The 23,687-nt window shown below is 40.2% G+C and overlaps 1 protein-coding gene across 8 annotated transcripts in view; it reads right to left on the bottom strand.

Moving 5' to 3' along the window:
- Positions 1-1,457: 1,457 nt before the first annotated feature.
- The window catches only part of LOC108900242 (hemicentin-1), a 61,005-nt gene continuing 38,775 nt past the window's right edge, over positions 1,458-23,687 (bottom strand). Inside the window, exons 12-17 of one of the 8 annotated variants that reach the window (XM_051068411.1) lie at positions 22,169-22,257; positions 18,858-19,086; positions 11,312-11,578; positions 10,862-10,987; positions 10,738-10,786; positions 9,510-10,302 (exon numbers count right to left, since the gene is read on the bottom strand). In XM_051068411.1, coding sequence (XP_050924368.1) covers positions 10,206-10,302; positions 10,738-10,786; positions 10,862-10,987; positions 11,312-11,578; positions 18,858-19,086; positions 22,169-22,257 — 857 coding nt within the window. In that variant the 3' untranslated portion in view covers positions 9,510-10,205. Of the gene's footprint in view, positions 1,597-9,509; positions 10,303-10,737; positions 10,787-10,861; positions 10,988-11,311; positions 11,579-11,696; positions 12,012-17,733; positions 18,112-18,460; positions 18,510-18,584; positions 18,735-18,857; positions 19,087-20,327; positions 20,672-21,046; positions 21,095-21,169; positions 21,281-21,604; positions 21,872-22,168; positions 22,258-23,687 lie in introns of those variants that run through there. The other 7 variants (XM_018701217.2, XM_051068412.1, XM_051068405.1 and 4 more) reach the window with 7 other exon arrangements.

Genomic DNA, 23,687 nt, shown 5'->3' with positions numbered 1-23,687 from the left:
TTACTCACAACAAACATCTGCCTCATGAAATATCAATCAGAGAGACTCACAATGAAGCTGCATGAAGCAGGAGAGAGTTAAAGAGTCAGAGAGTTCAGATGTTCATCAGTCCACAGTCACTACATTCTACTAATGATATGTAATACTACTACATTAGGCAGGTACATAGTAATGATAAAATACATTTTTACATCAAACAGTCTTTGACCTTCAGTAACTGGACTGACAAGGATGTGTTTGTTAAATGGCTTTAAACAGAACTGAAGGTTTTATTTACAACGTTTTCAAATTAATGCTCAGCTCAGTTCTCAGCTGTCACTGAAATGAGATCATCAAAACATCCAGTTATCATTTATATGTTCTGGTCAGTGTGATCAGGGTCTGTATTACCATCAATCAGAGGAGCAATAGATGAGACTTCTCCATTCTGGTGAGAAGTTAATTCATTTGTACGTTCTTCAAGTTCTATTCTCTCTGCAAACAAACCTGAAGAAAATTCAGCATCAGAAACATATAAAGTAAAATCAAAACAATCCTTTATTTCTTCTTCTTCAGTATAAAGATCAAAATAAGCCATGACAGAAATCCTGATTCCTTCAGTAGATTTTCTGTGTCACTGAGTGAGTTTGATGTTTTCGTCTCATGTATTGTGTTAAACTCTGCTTCAGTCGTCTGACACTCACACTGTGACTGAGATCATCTTTTTAGCTCAGACACCTCTTCATTTCTAAACACACTTTAACTGAGGAGGAAAGATTCACTCATTTGTTTGTGTGGAATCCAAATGATCTGATTGAGTCAAAAACCGATTGTAATTTTTCCATTAACATGTCAACTTTGTGTATGATGCAGTGCAGCAGTGCATTTCTAACGTTTCTCTGTCGACCTGAGAGATTTCCTGAGTCCAAGAAGCATCATCATCAATAAAGACAACAAGAAATGAATGAAGAAATAAGGAATGTTATTTTACCTTTTTGTAATATACCACACCAGGAACTACTGTTACTGCTGCTACTGCTGCTGCTACAGAAATGGCTCCAACCACTCCACCTGTGATGGCTCCAACATTGGTTGAATCCTCTGAAACAGAAAGAGAGTGAGTCAGTTGAAGTGTCCCTGAATGCATCATGATGATGTTTTCTGATGTTTGGATGTTTGCAGGCTCATACAGTCTGGCCCCTGTGGATAAGATGGAAACACCACCGCCTTAACTTGTGTTATTTATATTTTTAACTTTGTAAATGCAGCCAGGGAGGAATATTTCAATATTTAACAAAGTTATAACAACTTGATTTATTGGTTTAGGTAACAGGTGAGATATAATCCTCACGTAGTTTTCTCCAAGTGGTGTTTCTGCTGTTGCTGCGAGTGCTGATGGTGCAGATGTAGATCAGATCAGTTTCACTGTCTGAAAGTATCAGAGAACTACTGATGTTGTAGAGCTGCTGCTCAGTCTGCTGGATGCTGGTTTGGTTCTGGAGGGTCAGGTTGGATGGAGGTCTGGTGGACCAGGTGAGATCAGGTTCAGGGTAGATCCCCTCTGAGCTGCAGATGATCCTGTTTCCTACTGCTCCATGTTGACTTTACTGACTGGAGCTGCAAGAAAAGAGGAACTTTGTTATCAATTTGACACCATGTTACTACTGTACATTTACAACTGACCTGTACATAACAAACACAGACAAATGTCTTTGTGTATTTCCTGTGTGTCTCTCATACCGTCCACTCTCAGGTTGATGAATGACTCCTCCTTTCCTCTCATGGTGCTGGGTGTAGCATCTGTATCTGCCCTGGTCCTGAACCTCCACCCCTGTCAGCTGGAGTGAGGCGTTTCCTCTGGAGATCTGGTCCTTGAACAGAGATGTTCTGTTTCTGAAGAACTGGTCCTGGAGTCCAAACTGGTCTTTGTTGCGGTAGTAGGAGTGGACAGGAAGGTGTCCTGCTGTCACCTGAAACCAGTGGATGACTGGATCAGCTCCGCTCTGGAAGCTGCACGGTAAGATGCAGCTCTCCATGAAAACACAGGACACCTCAGTGTCTGCAACACATCAGGTAAAGAGCTTCATGTTTAAGGTTCAATACAGGAAAATATCCACTTCATCTTTATCAAAGAGAGTAAACTAAACATTAGAAACATCTCTGCAGCCTGGAAGAGAAGCATTAAGGTGAAACAACTTCAAAAAGTATAAAAGCACCATCAATGGAATTAAGACCAGAGTAAGATAAGTTATGAAAGAGGGGAAGTCTGGGCTGAAATGAATAAAGAGCGTTAGGAAACAGCTTGACAGGATTTTGTGGTCCACTGGATGTTTAGCTTTTCCAAACGCTCTCAGTGGATGTGGTTCGACTGTTTAACGTTTTACAACAGATGACACATGCAATATGGTCTATTTTCTGCCAGTTACAGTTGCATGTTTTTCAGTGCAGGCTCAGCACCATTTTTGCTGAGAGAGAGATTGTAGCTTCTGCATCTTTGGAGGACTGTGACTAGATTAATCCACTGAAAGAATCTGAATCCATCCTCAGCCTCCTCTTGACTTTATATTTGGAGAAAAATACAGAGAGGTTCCACTGAGAGCCTCTTTAAGAGCTGGTCTGTTGAATCACTTATAACCCTGAATATAATCAAGTTAGAATTGGTAGTCCTAGATGACTATGCTCCAGTATCAACAAGTGTTGAACACGTGGCCTCACATTAACTGTGACTCCTGTATACACCAAGCAGCAGACAGCCTCTATTTCAATCACTTAAAAGTTCACTTACCTCCTGTTGTGAGAGTCCAGCAGCAACAGAACAGACAGGACACAGCTGAGCCTGCTCATTCTCTGTAGTGTCATCTGCACTGTGTGGATCCCTCACACACACCAAAACTTAATCAGACAGGAAGGGACTGTCAAAAATAATCTAGTGTCAGTTTTCTTTCAGTGTCAGTGAGCTTTAGAGCAGCTGAAACAACTGTAAGAAACTGTAGTGAAATCAGGTCAACATGTAGAATCAGAGCATGAGCTGCAGGAGAAAACAGATAAATCAATAAGAGAAAGATCAGCATATAAACATGATGAGACAGTTACCATAAGAGCAAGCAAAACACAAATACAAATCTCTCCTTATTATATCATAGACTTTTACAGAAGCTCCAGAAAATGACATTTCTATTTATTATTTTATTATTTTATTATAAGTTATCACCCTGTGTCTCTGTCACCCAGGTTCTGAGCAAACAAACATTTCTAAACTTCCCTCACATTGAGAGACATGTGGTTACAGTTCTGACACCATTAGTTACTTATTCTCAGTGCTGTTATGTTGTGCTGTGTGTGCTAGTGTTCTTTTGTCTTGAGTTGGAGGAGTCTCCTCATCATGTGGTGGAGCTGCAGCAGAGGATGAGGATGAGGAGGAGTCTGGAGCTTTGTCTGGTTTCATATGTTGAGCTTTTCACAGACAAACCAGTGTGTTCCTGCAGTGTAGTGCAGAGCCTCAGATACAAACTTCATCCTGGTCTGATCTGGTTTTTCTCTCTTTGTTCTGTGAAGATGAAACCAAACAGGAGAGGCCATCGTTTGCTGAGACACTGATGGAGGATCAGTTAATCCTTCAGAGTCCAGTGGAGAGGTTGGGAGAATGTCTCCATGTTCACACTCATTTAATACAGTCACAGCTCAGGACTGCATATGAGGCATCATGTTTGTGGCTGTTCGCACGTCTGTACGAACATCTGTCAATACTATTTCTAGTTTTACTTTTCTTTTTACAGCACAGCACCAGGACAACTACTGCTGCTGCTGCTACGACCAAAATGGCTCCAACCATCACTCCACCTATAATGGCTCCAACATTGGTTGAATCCTCTGAAACAGAAAGAGAGTGAGTGAGTTTGAAGTGTCCCTGAATGCATCATGATGGTGTTTTCTGATGTTTGGATGTTTGCAGCTCATACAGATATTACAGATAATAACAGTAGTTGCTCATATAGACTAAGAGTTCCTAACTTAATGCTGCCTCACCTTGACTTTTCTCTCTCCTCAGAAAGGTGTTGGTTATCAGAGTCTCCTCAGCATCACTGACTTCACAGCCTGTATATTCCCTCATGATTTACTTGCCTGATCCACCACATTCATTTAATAAAGTTCCAGAGTCTTTTTTAAAAACACTTACTTGGTATAAACAAAGTGACTCTCCTCCAGTTTTTTCGAGTGCTGATGGTGCAGATGTAGATCAGATCAGTTTCACTGTCTGAAAGTATCAGAGAACTACTGATGTTGTAGAGCTGCTGCTCAGTCTGCTGGATGCTGGTTTGGTTCTGGAGGGTCAGGTTGGATGGAGGACTGGTGAACCAGGTGAGATCAGGTTCAGGGTAGATCCCCTCTGAGCTGCAGATGATCCTGTTTCCTACCTGCTCCATGTTGACTTTACTGACTGGAGCTGCAAGAAAAAAAGATGCATTTTTGACATGAATGTCTCAGCTTTGAATGACTGTTTTTTTACTCATAGGAAGTGGAAACTATAGTATGTATATAAGAAAGTCCTTATTACAAACTCAGCAGGTTTTGAACATTTAGTGGACTCTCTCTGCAAAAGAAGAGGAAATTAAATTTCCTCAAAAAGAATGTTAAGTACTGTTTTTTGTTTTGCATTGTGCATTACACAGTGACAGTAGACGAGCTGCTGACTTCTGCACAAGTTGTGGAAGTACCTTCTGGAAGACTTTGAAAAACACCCATCAGAGAAGTATTACATGATTGGAAATATATTAATTTGTATCACTGACATCTGACAGTCACAGTTTGTCTGTTTATACAAATGGAAAACTAAGTATTCAGAAAAGCACTGCAAAACAAATGTGTTCTAGTGTTTTTCTTATTCATTTCTTTCCTGTATTTCCTGTGTGTCTCTCATACCGTCCACTTTCAGGTTGATAAATGACGACTCCTCTCTTCTGATGGTTCTGGTGTGACATCTGTATCTGCCCTGGTCCTGAACCTCCACCCCTGTCAGCTGGAGTGAGGCGTTTCCTCTGGAGATCTGGTCCTTGAACAGAGATGTTCTGTTTCTGAAGTGCTGGTTCTGGAGTCCGAGCTGGTCTTTGTTGCGATAGTAGTGGACTAGAAGGTATTGTTCTGTCTCCTGAATCCAGTGGATGACTGGATCAGCTCTGCTCTGGAAGCTGCACGGTAAGATGCAGCTCTCCATGAAAACACAGGACACCTCAGTGTCTGCAACACATCAGGTAAAGAGCTTGATGAAACATTGAATGCAGCAGCTCCAGTTTGAACATCATTTCTATCCTGACTGAATAAGATCAGACAGTGAACGCCTCACTCACCTCCTCTGGAAAGAGTTAACATCCACAGAAAGGTCATGACCTCCAACAACAGGGTGAACTGGTCCCTGGTCATCCTCCTGTTAGACTTCCTGTGTAGCTCTGCACTGAGAGACAGAACAGTCATGAACATAGTCTGGCTGAACTGGTTTTACTGGTGCACATTAATCAGGTCATTTATCTACACACTACAGAGACGTACAGAAAAGGACATTTTGCAGTGTACCCATGTGCTACATGACAGTTTATGAATGATACACTCAGAGCAGTGTCTATTTGTACCTGCAGTGTATTTCAGTAAAGTCTTCTGACAATGTTAAGCAGCTCCAGTCCCTCTGAATGAAATCCTCACATGCAGAAGGACATTTTCAATACCACTGAACAAAATGTGCATCCTGAGGCTGCATGGCTCCTCTCTCACCTCAATACAGTGTATTCAGAAAGTATTCAGACCCCTTTACCTTTTCCATAGTTTGTAATACTTCATTCCAGTGCTTGATGCTAAAAACTGAAGCCAAACAGGTAAATCTTGGATTCATCAGACAGTTGTTTCTCACAGTGTGAAAGTCCTTTAGGTACTTTTTTTATGACTTAGTGTTGCACTCAACACAATCCAGTCTCAGAGCTCTGCAGACAGTTGGAAGGAACCTGAGCTAATATATCAATGTCGAGTGTGATATTTCAGTTTTTCCTTTCCAGTAAATTTGCAAAAATTGAAGGGGTGTGAAAACTTTCCGAATGCATTGTATTTGTCTCAGTGCCTCTCCATAGAAGGTATAAGTGTTTCAGTGATAACAGACAATAAGAGAATGCTGATATTTTATGGCTAATGCATTCAGATGTATGGGGATGCACTGACTTACCACATTATTCATTAATTGTATAACGTGTAACGAATACTTGGGACAAAAGAACTGGATCATATTCCTACATCACTATCAGTTCCTCATCAGAACATTATGAGCTGCTGAACAGCTGAATAAATAAAATGGACCTTCTTCCCAAACAGTAAGTTCCCTCAATATCGGTATAAAACTACAACTAAAATTAGAGACACATTTATACTTTGTTTACCACATGTCTGATGACTTCCTCAATTGACTGACAGTGAGTGAGTCACAGCTCCCTCCTGCGGTGGAAAAACCAAAGCGCAGCACAATCTCACTACCTGACATTTAGTTTTTTAAATTTACTTTTTTGCATATTTATATGCAGACAATGCAAACTGTGCGCAAACGGGTATTTATTAACTAATATACACACACACACACACACACACACACATTAGAAAAACGGCACAATGCGGGTTCAGAAGTCTTTTTGAGGTGTGTGTGTTCGAGTGCCAGGCAGAATATCAGAGACCAGGAAGTATCCAACGCAACCAAAACAGTCTGAAGTCTGACTGTCTGATTATTTACACAGAGATCTTCATGATAACCACCAACATTCACAGTGTAATTTTAATTAGTTATTTACCATCTCTGTCTTCAGCATTCAGCTGTACCGGCTGCAGTAGAGTAAAGTTACTGAGTACATTTACTCCAGTGCTATATTACAGTACAGTTGTGAGCTTCCTGTATTTTACTTATTTCCACTTCTACTCTGCTTTCAGGCTATTAATGTAAAAATAATAATAATAATGTAAAGTACTTACTGTGTTCAATGTGAAAGTGAACTCATCAGCTTAATAAAATGTAGGGACCTGTAGTGAATCACACGAAGAAACGGTCCACATATCTCGCGCTGTTTTTGTTTCGTTCTCCGTTTTCACACTGAGAATAAGGATCTGTGCCAGATGTGGCGCTATCATCAGGATTTCAGACTGTCCCATCACATCTTTAAGCTCAGAGAGAGATCACACTCAAATGACTTCAAATCCATGTTTTATTTATCATCACAGAGAATGGAGATTATTTGTGTTTATTGAAACATGTAGGTTAGAGACAGTGGATTGAAAATGAGGATCTTCAGTTGTCAGAGCTCAGAGAGAAGTTCACTTTACAGATAAAGTAAGAACAAAATGAGAACAATAAAGTTGATAAAGTCACAAACAGTAACAGTGAGGAGTTTTCCAGTCAGTCCTCTCTGTGTTTACTGACTGACTGAATGACTGATCAGGTTACAGCGCCCTCTGCTGGACAGACGCTGAAAACGCAGATCATCTGTTGTCAGATCGTGTGAAGGTGATCGTGGTTTCTACACGCTCAAGGTCGACTTTGTCAACTGGAGCTGCCAAAAAGAGGAACTTTGTTGTGATTTTGACAACGTGGAGATCTGGAGATCTGGTCCTTGTACAGTGATGTTCTGTTTATGAAGTTCTGGTTCTGGTCTACAGGCTGGTCTTCGTTGTGGAAGGAGTGGACATAAAGGTTTCCTGCTGTCTCCTGAATCCAGTGGATGACTGGATCAGCTCCGCTCTGGAAGCTGCACGGTAAGATGCAGCTCTCCATGAAAACACAGGACACCTCAGTGTTCACACTCTTCAAAATCACCATCAACATGCACAATGTAATAAGTGAAATTAGTTTTTTATTGTATCTAACTTCAACATTAATTATTAGTTTTGATTCAGCACCTCGCTTGGATTGCAGAGTAGAGTACCTGGAGTCCAACTAATGTTTGTTTAAAAATGTGATCAATTAATTAGGACAGTACCTTTTTAACTGTGTAACACAAAGTACGAATAGTGACTGAGAGGCAGCTCTGGACTGAGAGACAGAACAGAGACATGAAGGTGGATATGACAGTTACACCTGGGCTGACTGAACTGATTTACTGGTTAGGGCTTCAGATATTAATCAGGTTATTTATCTGCACACTATTATTTTTCAGTTTGTCTTAAAGGAGCTGACTGAAGACAAGGAAGCTGCAGCTGAAACAACAGGCTGTTAATCAGCCCTTTATAAATATGAGTTTGATGACCTTTTAATTCACACAGTGATCTTCATAATCACCATCAACATTCACAGTGTAATGAGTTAAATTAGTTATTCACCATCTCTAACTTCAACATTAATAATTAGTTTTGATTTGTCACCTCTTAGGGAGCAGAAAAATGATATTCAGAAGTGAAAGCAGAGTAGAGACTTACTGCATTTAATGTTCCTCCCAGATACCTGGAGATAAAACATTACAAGTCCAAACTTGTTGTACAATTCTTCTTCAAGCTGCTGAATGTGATTTAACCATTTCAGACACCTTCAAACACAGAGCAGGAAGAGCAGAGAGCAGGTTTCCAGATGTTAAAACAGCTGCTTTCATTCAACCTTCCAAAGAAAACTAAAGACTAAAAGATGAAAGTTGATGAAAAGGAATCAAACAGTTGATTTAGACGACAATAAACTAAAGTTGTGTGTAAAGAAAGATGGTGTGAAATAAGTGAGTGAAGCTGCTCTGTTAGAAAATGCAGTTTATCCTCCAAACCTTTGTCCATCATTCACAAACAGCCCAGGGACGGTGCTGGCAGTCAATGGAAGAGCTGTCCTCCAACATTAAAACAAGTCAGTCAGTCCACAACCATAGACAATCTGCAGTGGATTCAACTCTGACTGTGAGAGAACTCTCACCACAGAGCAGAAGAGGAGGGTTTAACAGTCTGTTAGATGAGGGAGAGGTTTTCAATCAGTCCTCTCTGTGTTTTACTGACTGACTGAATGACTGATGAGGTTACAGCGCCCCCTGCTGATGAGACGACCAATGAGGATCCAGTGTGTGACTTCAGACAAACTTATTACTGAGCTTTAAAGCAGCTGAAAAGACTGGAACTAAATGAACTTCTCTGTGTGTCTTTGTTATTTCTGTCGACACCTCCGACCAGCAGGGGGCGCTGCCTTGTTTTGGATCAGTGGAAGTGAAGGTTGATGATGCTCAGGTGTTGGTGGTGTTGGTGATTTGATGTTGTGTGTTTTGTGGAGCAGATTGTCCTGTTTGATGTACAGAGCTACAGTGGACAGAGCTGAACATCAGCAAGTGGTGAGATGAATCAATCTGCACAACACATGTCAAGTTTTCATCATGGACACTCTGGACATTTCTTCTCAAAGTGTGTGTCAGCACAAAGTGTCACAAGAGCAGCTCCTCAGTGGCTTTTTAAGGACAGCAAATACACACTAGTGTGTGGAGATACAAGGTTTGTACCCAGAACCAACAACATGATGCTTCACATGAAGTTCAAACTGGACAAGAACAAAACATTCAGTATAGATTTTATTAAGAATAAATCACAGCAAGTATTAAAATACACAGCAGTTATCACCCTCTTATCATTATGACTGAAACATGCACAGAGCAGGTTGGAAATGAATGTGAACCTCTCAGCTAATGACAGAAACAAACCTGAAGTCCAGTCAGTGAAAGCAGATCAGAGCAGTGAGTTAAAGCTCTGACTTAGAAAACTCAAACCTTTAGAGTTTGTTACTCACAACAAACATCTGCCTCATGAAATATCAATCAGAGAGACGAACGATGAAGCTGCATGAAGCAGGAGAGAGTTAAAGAGTCAGAGAGTTCAGATGTTCATCAGTCCACAGTCACTACATTCTACTAATGATATGTAATACTACTACATTAGGCAGGTACATAGTAATGATAAAATACATTTTTACATCAAACAGTCTTTGACCTTCAGTAACTGGACTGACAAGGATGTGTTTGTTAAATGGCTTTAAAAACAGAACTGAAGGTTTTATTTACAACGTTTTCAAATTAATGCTCAGCTCAGTTCTCAGCTGTCACTGAAATGAGATCATCAAAATATCCAGTTATTATATTTAATCAGTTCATTTGTTTCCACTTCTCGTCCATATTGACCTGAATGTCCCAGTGTTCACCGTCATTTAATACAGTTACACCACAGGACTGCTCAGAGTGATCAGAGTCTGTATTTCATCCAATCAGAGGATCATTAGATGAGACTTCTCCATTCTGGTGAGACGTTGCTTCATTTGTACGTTCTTCAAGTTCTATTCTCCTGCAAACAAACCTGAAGAAAATTCAGCATCAGAAACATATAAAAGTAAAATCAAAACAATCCTTTATTTCTTCTTAAATAGAATGAGATATATATGTAGTATGTTCTGACAGAAATAAACCATCTTAGAAATCCTGATTCCTTCAGTAGATTTTCTGTGTCACTGAGTGAGTTTGATGTTTTCATCTCATGTATTGTGTTAAACTCTGCTTCCAGTCGTCTGACACTCACACTGTGACTGAGATCATCTTTTTAGCTCAGACACCTCTTCATTTCTAAACACACTTTAACTGAGGAGGAAAGATTCACTCATTTATTCATTAAATCAATGACAACATGATCTAGAAAAAGAACCAATGACTTCATGACAACAATATTCTCCTTTAACTTCTATACTGTAGTTCACACAGTTCAGCAGCTCATTTCTAATAGAGAAGATTTACTTACATTTGGTTTCTCTCATCATTTGACTCTCTCCTGTTGTTTTCTTGTCGACCTGAGAGAAAAAACATCATTATCAACACAAACAACAAGAAATGAATTAAAAAGTGTCGACAGAATGTTATTTTACCTCTTTTCTTTTTACAGCGTGGCACCAGGAAAACTACTACTGCCACTGCTGCTGCTGCTACTGCTGCTAAGATGAAAATGACTGCAAGCACCCTGTGTGTAATGTCTATAACATTGGTTGAATTCTCTGAAACAGAAAGAGAGTGAGTGAGTTGAAGTGTCCCTGAATGCATCATGATGGTGTTTTCTGATGTTTGGATGTTTGCAGCTCATACAGATATTACAGATAATAACAGTAGTTGCTCATATAGACTAAGAGTTCCTAACTTAATGCTGCCTCACCTTGACTTTTCTCTCTCCTCAGAAAGGTGTTGGTTATCAGAGTCTCCTCAGCATCACTGACTTCACAGCTGTATATTCCCTCATGATGTGACTCACTCATTGTTTGTGTTTGTGTTATTAGAATCATTATTTAGAGGATGGAGCCTTGATAAAAATTTCTCACACTTACTTGTTTTAAACAAAGTGACTCTCCTCCAGTTTTTTCGAGTGCTGATGGTGCAGATGTAGATCAGATCAGTTTCACTGTCTGAAAGTATCAGAGAACTACTGATGTTGTAGAGCTGCTGCTCAGTCTGCTGAATGGTGGGTTGGTTCTGGAGGTTCAGGTTGGATAGAGGACTGGTGGACCAGGTGAGATCAGGTTCAGGGTAGATCCCCTCTGAGCTGCAGATGATCCTGTTTCCTACCTGCTCCATGTTGACTTTACTGACTGGAGCTGCAAGAAAAGAGGAACTTTGTGATGAATTTAACTACACATTTACCACCATACATTCATAAATGCACTACACACAACAAGCATATGGTTTTCTGTATTTCCTGTGTGTCTCTCATACCGTCCACTCTCAGGTTGATGAATGACTCCTCCTCTCTTCTGATGGTTCTGGTGTAGCATCTGTATCTGCCCTGGTCCTGAACCTCCACCCCTGTCAGCTGGAGTGAGGCGTTTCCTCTGGAGATCTGGTCCTTGAACAGTGATGTTCTGTTTCTGAAGCGCTGGTCCTGGTCTGTGAGCTGGTCCTGGTTGCGATAGTAGTGGACTAGAAGGTATTGTTCTGTCAACTGAATCCAGTGGATGACTGGATCAGCTCCGCTCTGGAAGCTGCACGGTAAGATGCAGCTCTCCATGAAAACACAGGACACCTCAGTGTCTGCAACACATCAGGTAAAGAGCTTGATGAAACACTGAATGCAGCAGCTCCAGTTTGAACATCATTTCTATCCTGACTGAATAAGATCAGACAGTGAACGCCTCACTCACCTCCTCTGGAAAGAGTTAACATCCACTGAAAGGTCATGACCTCCAACAACAGGGTGAACTGGACCCTGGTCATCCTCCTGTTAGACTTCCCGTGTAGCTCTGCACTGAGAGACAGAACAGAGACATGAAGGTGGATATGACAGTTACATTAATCAGGTTATTCATTTTCACAACCTTTTTTTTTTTTTATAATCCTTATTCTGTGTTTATTTGCAATGATCTTCAAAATCACCATCAACATTCACAGTGTAATGAGCTAAATTAGTCATTCAGCATCTCTAACTTCAACATTAATAATTAGTTTTTAATTGTCACCTCTTGTGGAGCAGAAAAAAGAAATTCAGAAAGTGAAAGCAGAGTGTGCAGTTGCTACCTTTTATTTACTTCTACATGTGATTGGAATGCAGATAAAACTGCAGATGTTCCAGTGTGTTAAGACTTGATATCTATTATATTCCAAATCTGTAGGAATCAAAACATTCATCAGTCCCAACTTGTTGGTTTCACAATAAAGTTGTTCTTCATACTGGTGAACATTATCAGTGATCCATCTCAGACAGTGTTTTTAAACCCTTCAGACACAGAGCAGGAAGAGCAGAGAGCAGGTTTTTACATGTAAAAACAGCTGCTTTCATTCAAACAAAAATGTCACCACCAACACAGTCAGTAATCATCATCTACCATCTCTGACTTCATCTGTGCTGACTTCAGAAACTAAAGTTCAGCTTTGAGGTTCTTGTTCTTTGTTTAATTCCATGTTCTGTTACTTTATACTTTTACTCCTCTACATTTATCTGACAGCTTTAGTTACTTTGCTGATTCAGACCATTAAAGCAAAATATCATCAACTAATATATGATGATGATTTATATATTAAACAGCAGGAAGTAACCAGCTTCAACATTAAACTGATTAATACATCGAACATTAATATACATTACATCATACATTGGATATAAATTGTGAAATAGCGAAATAATGAGTACTCACTGTGAGGTTTGAGGATTTGATCCGTCTCCTCTCACGGAGCAAAAACACTGGAAATGTATAAAGTGACAGCAGAGCAGAGTCCAGACTTTTTGGTTTCACAGTACAATTCTTCTTCAAGCTGCTGAATATGATTGAATCATTTCGCCTTCAAACACAGAGCAGGAAGAGCAGAGAGCAGGTTTCCACATGTAAAAAGTCTAAAGACTAAAAGATGAAAGTTGATGAAAAGGAATCAAACAGCTGATTTAGACGACAATAAACTAAAGTTGTGTGTAAAGAAAGATGGTGTGAAATAAGTGAGTGAAGCTGCTCTGTTAGAAAATGCAGTTTATCCTCCAAACCTTTGTCCATCAGTCACAAACAGCCCAGGGACGGTGCTGGCAGTCAAAGGAAGAGCTGTCCTCCAACATTAAAACAAGTCAGTCAGTCCACAACCACAGACAATCTCCATCCATCCTTCCATCATTTATACCGCTTGTCCATTAAGGGTTGTGGGGGGCTGGAGCCTATCCCAGCTGACGTTGGGCGAGAGGCGGCGTACACTCTGTACAGATCGCCAGTCCGTCACAGATCTGTAGTGGATTAAAGACTTCCTCTGAGAGAACTGTCACCGCAGAGGAGGAGGAAGAGGGTTTAACAGTCTGTCCAATGTACTTTTGACTGTACAGTATGAGGTGCAGTTAAGGTGGACTTGCCTTTAAGGTGGAACAGTTAACCCTGCCACAGTAAGTTGTGATCTCTCAAAGAGTGATGACACTCAGAGAATCAGTGGAGGCAGAGATCAAATCTATGTCGTTTCATTGACACAGAAAATTGTTATGGTCCCAGCTCGAGATTTAAATGTTTATTGTTGAGTCAGAAAGAAAAAATGAAAACAGAAATCCTGTTTTTTTTATCATTTATTTTATTTGGAGGCCTATAAATTGTTTTTATGTAATTTACTGAAGACTGAGTGTATGTATGTTTTTAATGTTTACATGACATTTCAAAAGTTACAGACCTCAGGATGGGTGTTAACAGAAAGGAAAAGGTTCATGAAGTCAGTAACAGACTGATGAGGTTACAGCGCCCTCTGCTGGACAGAAACTGAAAACACAGCTCATCTGTTTTCAGAGCTCTGAGAGAAATTTAATTCATTAAAATTCCTCCTTGTTTCCTCTCATGGTGCCGGTGAAGCATCTGTATCTGTCCTGGTCCTGAACCACCCTCACCTTCACCCTCTACCTCTCACCTTCTGACTCCTTACCAGAGTCAGAAGGTGAGAGGTAGTCTCCTTGTTAGTATCATGGATGGACTAGTGAACAGGACTAACAGGTCCGGGACCAGAAAATAATCAATATAGATTTTTATTAAAATAAAATGTATACATACAGTAAACCAGAGCAGAAACATCCAGCTCCTTTGCTCAATATCTCAGAAGAAGAGACAGGACGTCCTTCTTCTAAAAACCTGAGTGTCATGAGCTGGAGTCTGTCCACAAAGCTTCATGCTGAACACAGTTTAGTGTAGAAACAGTCAAAGTGCAAAGTTAATTCATAAAATACATTTTAAACTCAAACAGTTCTTGACCTTCATTGATCAGTTTGAGAAGGATGTGTTTGCTAAACAACTTAAAAACCTGAACTGAAGGATCATGTTGACAATGTTTTCAAATTTGTGCTCAGTTCAGTTCTCAGCTTCAGCTTAACACTGGTTCATTGTAGCTTTGTTTTTTCTTCTGGACCTGAAATGAGTTCATCAATACGTCCAACTATCATTTAATCCTTCTGTTCATAGTCGACAGGTTCATTTATCTTCAGCTGTTTTTGTTTCCACTTCTCGTCCATATTGACCTGAATGTCTCAGTGTTCACAGTCATTTAATACAGTCACAGCTCAGGACTGCTCAGAGTGATCAGAGTCTTCATTTCATCCAATCAGAGGATCATTAGATGAGGCTACTCCATTCTGGTGAGACGTTGCTTCATCGAAGTGTTTAAGTTCATTTTCTCTGCAAACAAAATAAAATTCAAAACTAAATGTAAAAATAAATGTAAACTAAAAACAATTCCTCATTTATTCTAAAGTATAAAGAGCAAGATAAACCATCATAGAAGTTAATTTCTAACTAGAGGTTAACTGAAGGGAAAGCTGATGAATGTGATTTTACCTTTTTTTTATATACCACACCAGGAAAACTACTACTGCTGCTGCCAACAAAATAGGTCCAACCACTCCACGTGCAATTTCTCTAAATTTGGTTGAATCCTCTGAAACAGAAAGAGAGTGAGTGAGTTGAAGTGTCCCTGAATGCATCATGATGGTGTTTTCTGATGTTTGGATGTTTGCAGCTCATACAGATATTACAGATAATAACAGTAGTTGCTCATATAGACTAAGAGTTCCTAACTTAATGCTGCCTCACCTTGACTTGTATATTCCCTCATGAAAGTTCCAGAGTCTTTTTAAAAACACTTACTTGTTTTAAACAAACTGACTCTCCTGCTGTTGCTGCGAGTGCTGATGGTGCAGATGTAGATCAGATCAGTTTCACTGTCTGAAAGTATCAGAGAACTACTGATGTTGTAGAGCTGCTGCTCAGTCTGCTGGATGCTGGTTTGGTTCTGGAGGTTCAGGTTGGATGGAGGACTGGTGGACCAGGTGAGATCAGGTTCAGGGTAGATCCCCTCTGAGCTGCAGATGATCCTGTTTCCTACCTGCTCCATGTTGACTTTACTGACTGGAGCTGCAAGAAAAGAGGAACTTTGTGATGAATTTGACACCACGTTTACACTGTACTGTACACATAAAAAGCACAAACAAGTGGTTTTGTGTATTTCCTGTGTGTCTCTCATACCGTCCACTTGCAGGTTGACAAATGAATCCTTGTTTCCTCTCATGGTGCTGGTGTAGCATCTGTATCTGCCCTGGTCCTGAACCTCCACCCCTGTCAGCTGGAGTGAGGCGTTTCCTCTGGAGATCTGGTCCTTGAACAGTGATGTTCTGCCTCTGAAGTGCTGGTCCTGGTGTTCAAGTTGGTCTTGGTTTTCGAAATAGGAGTGGACAAGTCTTGATGTCAGCTGAGTCCAGATGATGACCAGATTGTCGTTGACCTGGGTGCTGCACGGTAAGATGCAGCTCTCCATGAAAACACTGGATACTTCAGTGTCTGTAACACGTCATTAAATTGAGGACAAAGTTGATTCCTCGTAAAGGCCTCTATAACTGTTCAGTTTCCTGTTAAAACTTTCACAGTGAATAAGTCCACTTGATTTGTATCAAACTAAATATTAGAAACACATGACAGAAACTACAGCCTGTAAAGAAGCATTAAGATGAATCAACACCTTTTTAAAACAGTTTGATCAGAAACCTGGATACTGAATGATGTGAATTCATCTCATTATTCTGAAGCCTGTAAGAACAGAGATATACTGTACACCTTTGCTTTCAGCATGCAGATGTGGTCGTCTGACTTTAACTCAGCTCAGTGTTTAACGAACATGACACTGGACATAAAACCACTGCTTTCAACAACACATGACACATCAGCTTTTTTCTGTCATTGTCACATGTTTTGCTCCTGATCAAAGACACAGTTTCATTTCTGATTCTCTTTTTGTTTGTTGTCACCAACACGTCTTCCATCTTTGGTGAAGTCTGAGATTTAGTTGGTCTTAATAAAAGAGAGAAAGATAAGTTAAATCAACTCAATGGATCCTCAGCCTCTAAAAAATACTTCAAGTGTCACTCACCTCCTCTTGTAGGAGTCAGCAACATAACAGACAGAAGCAGAGACCACAGGACACAGCTGACCATGGTCGTCCTCTGTTTATCATCTGTTCTGTGTTAGATATCACTGTCCCAGCAGAGTTTACTGAATCACACGACTGCTCACAAGTCTACAAGAGAGAGTTCACTCATTTGGAATACTGTAGAAATGAACAAATATTCTACTAATGAAACAACATCTGAACCAAACACTGAAAATCCAAACGTATTAAAAAGTAACAAAATCATAAAGGTATCAAGGCTAGAATACAGACTTCAGATATTAAACAAAGCAAACTTACATGTCATTGAGCCGACACAGTCCAAACTATGGAGGGATGAGACGGTGTTAGGGTGGTGGTGGACAGTCTCCTCACCCACCGTCAGACTAACACTCAACTGTAATGTGGTTGTTGTTGGGGAATGAAATGTAGGAACTTGTGGCAAATGGAGGCATGAAGTGAAGAAAAGAGGAGAACAGAGGGAGGAGTAGATCAAATACAGAACTGAAAGATAATCTTATATGTCCATGTTATTAAATCTGATCTAATGAGAGTAAATGTAAAAGAACAGAGGATGTAACATGTCAACAAGATGAAAGTGGAGCTGTACTGGAGGTAATTCTTCCAACTGTAGTGTAACTGCCTCTGTGGCCACCAGAGGGCGCCGAGAGCAACTGAGAGAGTGAAAGTGAAAGTAATGAAAGTAACAAAGGAGCCCAACATAAACATGATCACCTGGGAGAATGAGTGTCATTGATGGAGGCTGATCATACTGATGCTTAACCACCTGATCTAATCAACTGTCTGAACAGATGGATCAATATTCATATTCGTGTCTGAAAGTCACACATTTTATTAATGAACTTCGGTCGCTAACAAAGCAACACCACCATCTAGTGGTGATGCTGGAAAACAGCAGCACAGAATCAATTTATTCCAACAAGAAAACATGAAACATATAAAATAAGCAAGTACTGAGTAATAAATAAAATGTACAAACACAGATATACAAATATCAACAATCATAATGATGAGAATCATTTTAGAGCAATGAAAAATTAAAGTGCAGAATACACAGTATATATAAAGGTGGGTAGCTCTATATTACCTAGCTTCATGCTAAGTGTATATACATGTATTTAACTGGAGTGTGTGACCAGAGTCTTCACCTCCACAGATTCAAACCCCACATGTGTCTTTTTGTCTTGATCTTCCTCTGTAGGTTCAGAAAGCTGTAAAGCCCATCTCCCTGCAAACAAATCGAAATAAGATTCAGCATCAGCTGAAACAATCCCTTATTTATTCTTCTTCAATAAAAAGATCAAATAAGAGAAACACAGTAAAATAAGCCATGACAGAAATCCTGATTCCTTCAGTAGATTTTCTGTGTCACTGAGTGAGTTTGATGTTTTCATCTCATGTATTGTGTTAAACTCTGCTTCCAGTCGTCTGACACTCACACTGTGACTGAGATCATCTTTTTAGCTCAGACACCTCTTCATTTCTAAACACACTTTAACTGAGGAGGAAAGATTCACTCATTTATTCATTAAATCAATGACAACATGACCTCTTTCTAATACAGAAGATTTACTTACTCTTGGTTTCTATCATTGTTTGACTCTCTCCTGTTGTTTTCTTGTCGACCTGAGAGAAAAAACATCATCATCAATACAAACAACAAGAAATGAATTAAAAGGTTTAGACAGAATGTTAATTTACCTCTTTTCTTTTTACAGCACAGCACCAGGAGAACAACTGCTACTACTACTGCTATGACCAAAACGGCTCCAACCACTCCAACTATAGTAATGATTTTAACCATCACTTGATGTAAAATGTCTCCAAACATCATTCTACCCATGACTGGAGCTGCAAAAGAAGAGGAACTTTGTGATGAATTTGACACCATGTTTACACTGTACATTTACAACTGATCTGTACATAACAAACACAGACAAATGTCTTTGTGTATTTCCTGTGTGTCTCTCATACCGTCCACTCTCAGGTTGATGAATGACTCCTCCTTTCCTCTCATGGTGCTGGTGAAGCATCTGTATCCTCCCTGGTCCTGAACCTCCACCCCTGTCAGCTGGAGTGAGGCGTTTCCTCTGGAGATCTGGTCCTTGAACAGTGATGTTCTGTTTCTGAAGCGCTGGTCCTGGAGTCCGAGCTGGTCTTGGTTGAAGTAGAAGGAGTGGACATGAAGGTTTCCTGCTGTCACCTGATTCCAGTGGATGACTGGATCAGCTCCGCTCTGGAAGCTGCACGGTAAGATGCAGCTCTCCATGAAAACACAGGACACCTCAGTGTCTGCAACACATCAGGTAAAGAGACACGTCTTTACTGAGAAGTTAGAGAAGACAGAGGGTTTTGTTAGTGTCCATGTTGGTACATCCTGATGTAAAGTCAGTGAACTGTAGTCAGAAGCAGTGCTCAGTCTGCAGGACCTGAGAATATTCAGCCATAAAACCAGGAAAACAAACAGAACTAACAGCAGCAGATGTGGTTAGAGTAAGAAGTAATTGTTTTTCTGTTTTCTCACTGTGTCATATGATCAGTCAGAGTAATAGCTGTACCGTGTTATACACTGTTTACAAAGTGTTATTGAGCTGATGATCTGTTATCCACATTTCAGGAGCTCTGTGCTGCAACATCTGTTTGTTTGGAGGAGGGAACAACATTTGCAGTGAACATGCAGAGCACAGGATTTCATCAGTGACAGTGACATTTCTATTAAATCTGCTTTATAACCAGTGACATCTCACTAAATCAGCCAAACAGACCAAACACAGTGAGGATAGTTAGTTTGGTTTTGTTTTGACTGTCAGTAAACGCCTCACTCACCTCCTTTGGCAGGAGCAATCATCAGAAAACTCCCGATGACCAGACACACAGCAGAGCAGAGTCTCATCCTCTGGATTCTGTCTGTCCACCTGTAATATTTGGCTGCAGCCACCATGACTTTAAAGCTTGGTTTATAGGAGACGAAGAAGTGTTCTACCAGTGTACGAGTGCGTCTTTGTCTCTATGCTGTTACACAACCAGAACTTAACTTCTGCAAAGACAAGAGAGGGAACCACCCTCTGCTGCTCAAAGATCATCTAGTGTCAGTTCTCTTTCAGTGTCACTGAGCTTTAGAGCAGCTGAAACAGCTGTAAGAAACTGTAGTGAAATCAGGTCAACATGTAGAATCAGAGCATGAGCTGCAGGAAAAAACCCCAGGAATGAGTGAGATAAGAAAATAATGAGGGGGCAGACTCAGGAAATGACGTGAGAAGTTGTGGCCAATTGAGACAGAGGAAGTGGGTCAAGAAATGAAAATGAGTGGACATGAAATGGAGAAAAAGAGGGAGAGAAGAAAAGGAAGTTAATAAAATAAAGTCAATAAAATTTACAAATACAGATATACAGATTTTAATAATGATAATGAAATGAGAATCATTTTAGAGCAATACAAATTACACTGCAGAATACACAGTATATAAAAAAAACCTGGTGCACATCACAGTGTGGAAACAGTGCAAAGTGTAAAGTGTCCTTCATTAATCATTAATGGCTGAATAGGTCAAAACACTGAACTGAAGCTTTTGTTCATTTGGCTTCTTGATGTCAAAGTTACATCCACAGCCTCCACAGCACCTGAACGCATCAGAGGGTCAGTTAATCCTTCAGAGTCCAGTGGGGAGGTTTGTTCATCTTCAGCTTCTTGTCCATATGACATGAACGTCTCCATGTTCACACTCATTTAATACAGTCACAGCTCAGGACCAGAGTGTGTGTTTCCATTAAGCAGAGTTTTCATTTTACTGCCAACAAAATGAAATAAAGTCAATTATCAGAAATATACGAAGGTAAAATCAAAACAGTTCCTTATTTATTCTTCTTCATTATAAAGTGCAGTTTCTGTAGAGCAGAATAAACCATGACAGAAATCATGATCTGAAATCCAGTCGTCTGACACTCACACTGTGACTGAGATCATCTTTTTAGCTCAGACACCTCTTCATTTCTAAACACACTTTAACTGAGGAGGAAAGATTCACTCATTTATTCATTAAATCAATGACAACATGATCTAGAAAAAGAACCAATGACTTCATGACAACAATATTCTCCTTTAACTTCTATACTGTAGTTCACACAGTTCAGCAGCTCATTTCTAATAGAGAAGATTTACTTACTCTGGGTTTCATCATTGTTTGACTCTCTCCTGTTGTTTTCTTGTCGACCTGAGAGAAAAAACATCATCATCAACACAAACAACAAGAAATGAATTAAAAAGTTTAGACAGAATGTTAATTTACCTGTTCTCATTTTACAGTATAGCACCAGGAAAACTGCTGCTGCTACTTCTGCTATGAACACAATGACTGCAAGCACCCTGCATATAATGTCTCCAACATTGGTTGATTTCTCTGAAACAGAAAGAGAGTGAGTGAGTTGAAGTGTCCCTGAATGCATCATGATGGTGTTTTCTGATGTTTGGATGTTTGCAGCTCATACAGATATTACAGATAATAACAGTAGTTGCTCATATAGACTAAGAGTTCCTAACTTAATGCTGCCTCACCTTGACTTTTCTCTCTCCTCAGAAAGGTGTTGGTTATCAGAGTCTCCTCAGCATCACTGACTTCACAGCTGTATATTCCCTCATGATGTGACTCACTCATTGTTTGTGTTTGTGTTATTAGAATCATTATTTAGAGGATGGAGCCTTGATAAAAATTTCTCACACTTACTTGTTTTAAACAAAGTGACTCTCCTGCTGTTGCTGCGAGTGCTGATGGTGCAGATGTAGATCAGATCAGTTTCACTGTCTGAAAGTATCAGAGAACTACTGATGTTGTAGAGCTGCTGCTCAGTCTGCTGGATGCTGCTTTGGTTCTGGAGGTTCAGGTTGGATGGAGGACTGGTGAACCAGGTGAGATCAGGTTCAGGGTAGATCCCCTCTGAGCTGCAGATGATCCTGTTTCCTACCTGCTCCATGTTGACTTTACTGACTGGAGCTGCAAGAAAAGAGGATGTTGTTAATTATAGTTAATGTCTTTGTGTATCTCCTGTGTGTCTCTCATACCGTCCACTCTCAGGTTGATGAATGACTCCTCCTTTCCTCTCATGGTGCTGGTGTAGCATCTGTATCTGCCCTGGTCCTGAACCTCCACCCCTGTCAGCTGGAGTGAGGCGTTTCCTCTGGAGATCTGGTCCTTGAACAGAGATGTTCTGTTTCTGAAGAACTGGTTCTGGAGTCTGAGCTGGTCTTGGTTGAAGTAGAAGGAGTGGACAGGAAGTTTTCCTGCTGTCACCAGAATCCAGTGGATGACTGGATCAGCTCCGCTCTGGAAGCTGCACGGTAAGATGCAGCTCTCCATGAAAACACAGGACACCTCAGTGTCTGCAACACATCAGGTAAAGAGACACGTCTTTACTGAGAGGTTAGAGAAGACAGAGGGTTTTGTTAGTGTCCATGTTGGTACATCCTGATGTAAAGTCAGTGAACTGTAGTCAGAAGCAGTGCTCAGTCTGCAGGACCTGAGAATATTCAGCCATAAAACCAGGAAAACAAACAGAACTAACAGCAGCAGATGTGGTTAGAGTAAGAAGTAATTGTTTTTCTGTTTTCTCACTGTGTCATATGATCAGTCAGAGTAATAGCTGTACCGTGTTATACACTGTTTACAAAGTGTTATTGAGCTGATGATCAGTTATCCACATTTCAGGAGCTCTGTGCTGCAACATCTGTTTGTTTGGAGGAGGGAACAACATTTGCAGTGAACATGCAGAGCACAGGATTTCATCAGTGACAGTGACATTTCTATTAAATCTGCTTTATAACCAGTGACATCTCACTAAATCAGCCAAACAGACCAAACACAGTGAGGATAGTTAGTTTGGTTTTGTTTTGACTGTCAGTAAACGCCTCACTCACCTCCTTTGGCAGGAGCAATCATCAGAAAACTCCCGATGACCAGACACACAGCAGAGCAGAGTCTCATCCTCTGGATTCTGTCTGTCCACCTGTAATATTTGGCTGCAGCCACCATGACTTTAAAGCTTGGTTTATAGGAGACGAAGAAGTGTTCTACCAGTGTACGAGTGCGTCTTTGTCTCTATGCTGTTACACAACCAGAACTTAACTTCTGCAAAGACAAGAGAGGGAACCACCCTCTGCTGCTCAAAGATCATCTAGTGTCAGTTCTCTTTCAGTGTCACTGAGCTTTAGAGCAGCTGAAACAGCTGTAAGAAACTGTAGTGAAATCAGGTCAACATGTAGAATCAGAGCATGAGCTGCAGGAAAAAACCCCAGGAATGAGTGAGATAAGAAAATAATGAGGGGGCAGACTCAGGAAATGACGTGAGAAGTTGTGGCCAATTGAGACAGAGGAAGTGGGTCAAGAAATGAAAATGAGTGGACATGAAATGGAGAAAAAGAGGGAGAGAAGAAAATAGAGGAAGTTAATAAAATAAAGTCAATAAAATTTACAAATGCAGATATACAGATTTTAATAATGATAATGAAATGAGAATCATTTTAGAGCAATAGAAATTACACTGCAGAATACACAGTATATAAAAAAACCTGGTGCACATCACAGTGTGGAAACAGTGCAAAGTGTAAAATGTCCTTCATTAATCAGCCTGACGCATGTTTTCATCAAATGGCTCCAAAACACTGAACTGATTTAACACAGGTTCAGTTTAGTTTGTGTTTCCTCCACAGCACCTGAACGCATCAGAGGGTCAGTTAATCCTTCAGAGTCCAGTGGGGAGGTTTGTTCATCTTCAGCTTCTTGTCCATATGACATGAACGTCTCCATGTTCACA

The sequence above is a fragment of the Lates calcarifer genome, unplaced genomic scaffold (assembly GCF_001640805.2).
Source record: "Lates calcarifer isolate ASB-BC8 unplaced genomic scaffold, TLL_Latcal_v3 _unitig_4524_quiver_846, whole genome shotgun sequence".
NCBI classification, from domain to species: Eukaryota; Metazoa; Chordata; class Actinopteri; family Centropomidae; genus Lates; species Lates calcarifer.
Note: the sequence above shows the minus strand (reverse complement) of the source record. Positions and strands in the feature narration are given on the sequence as shown.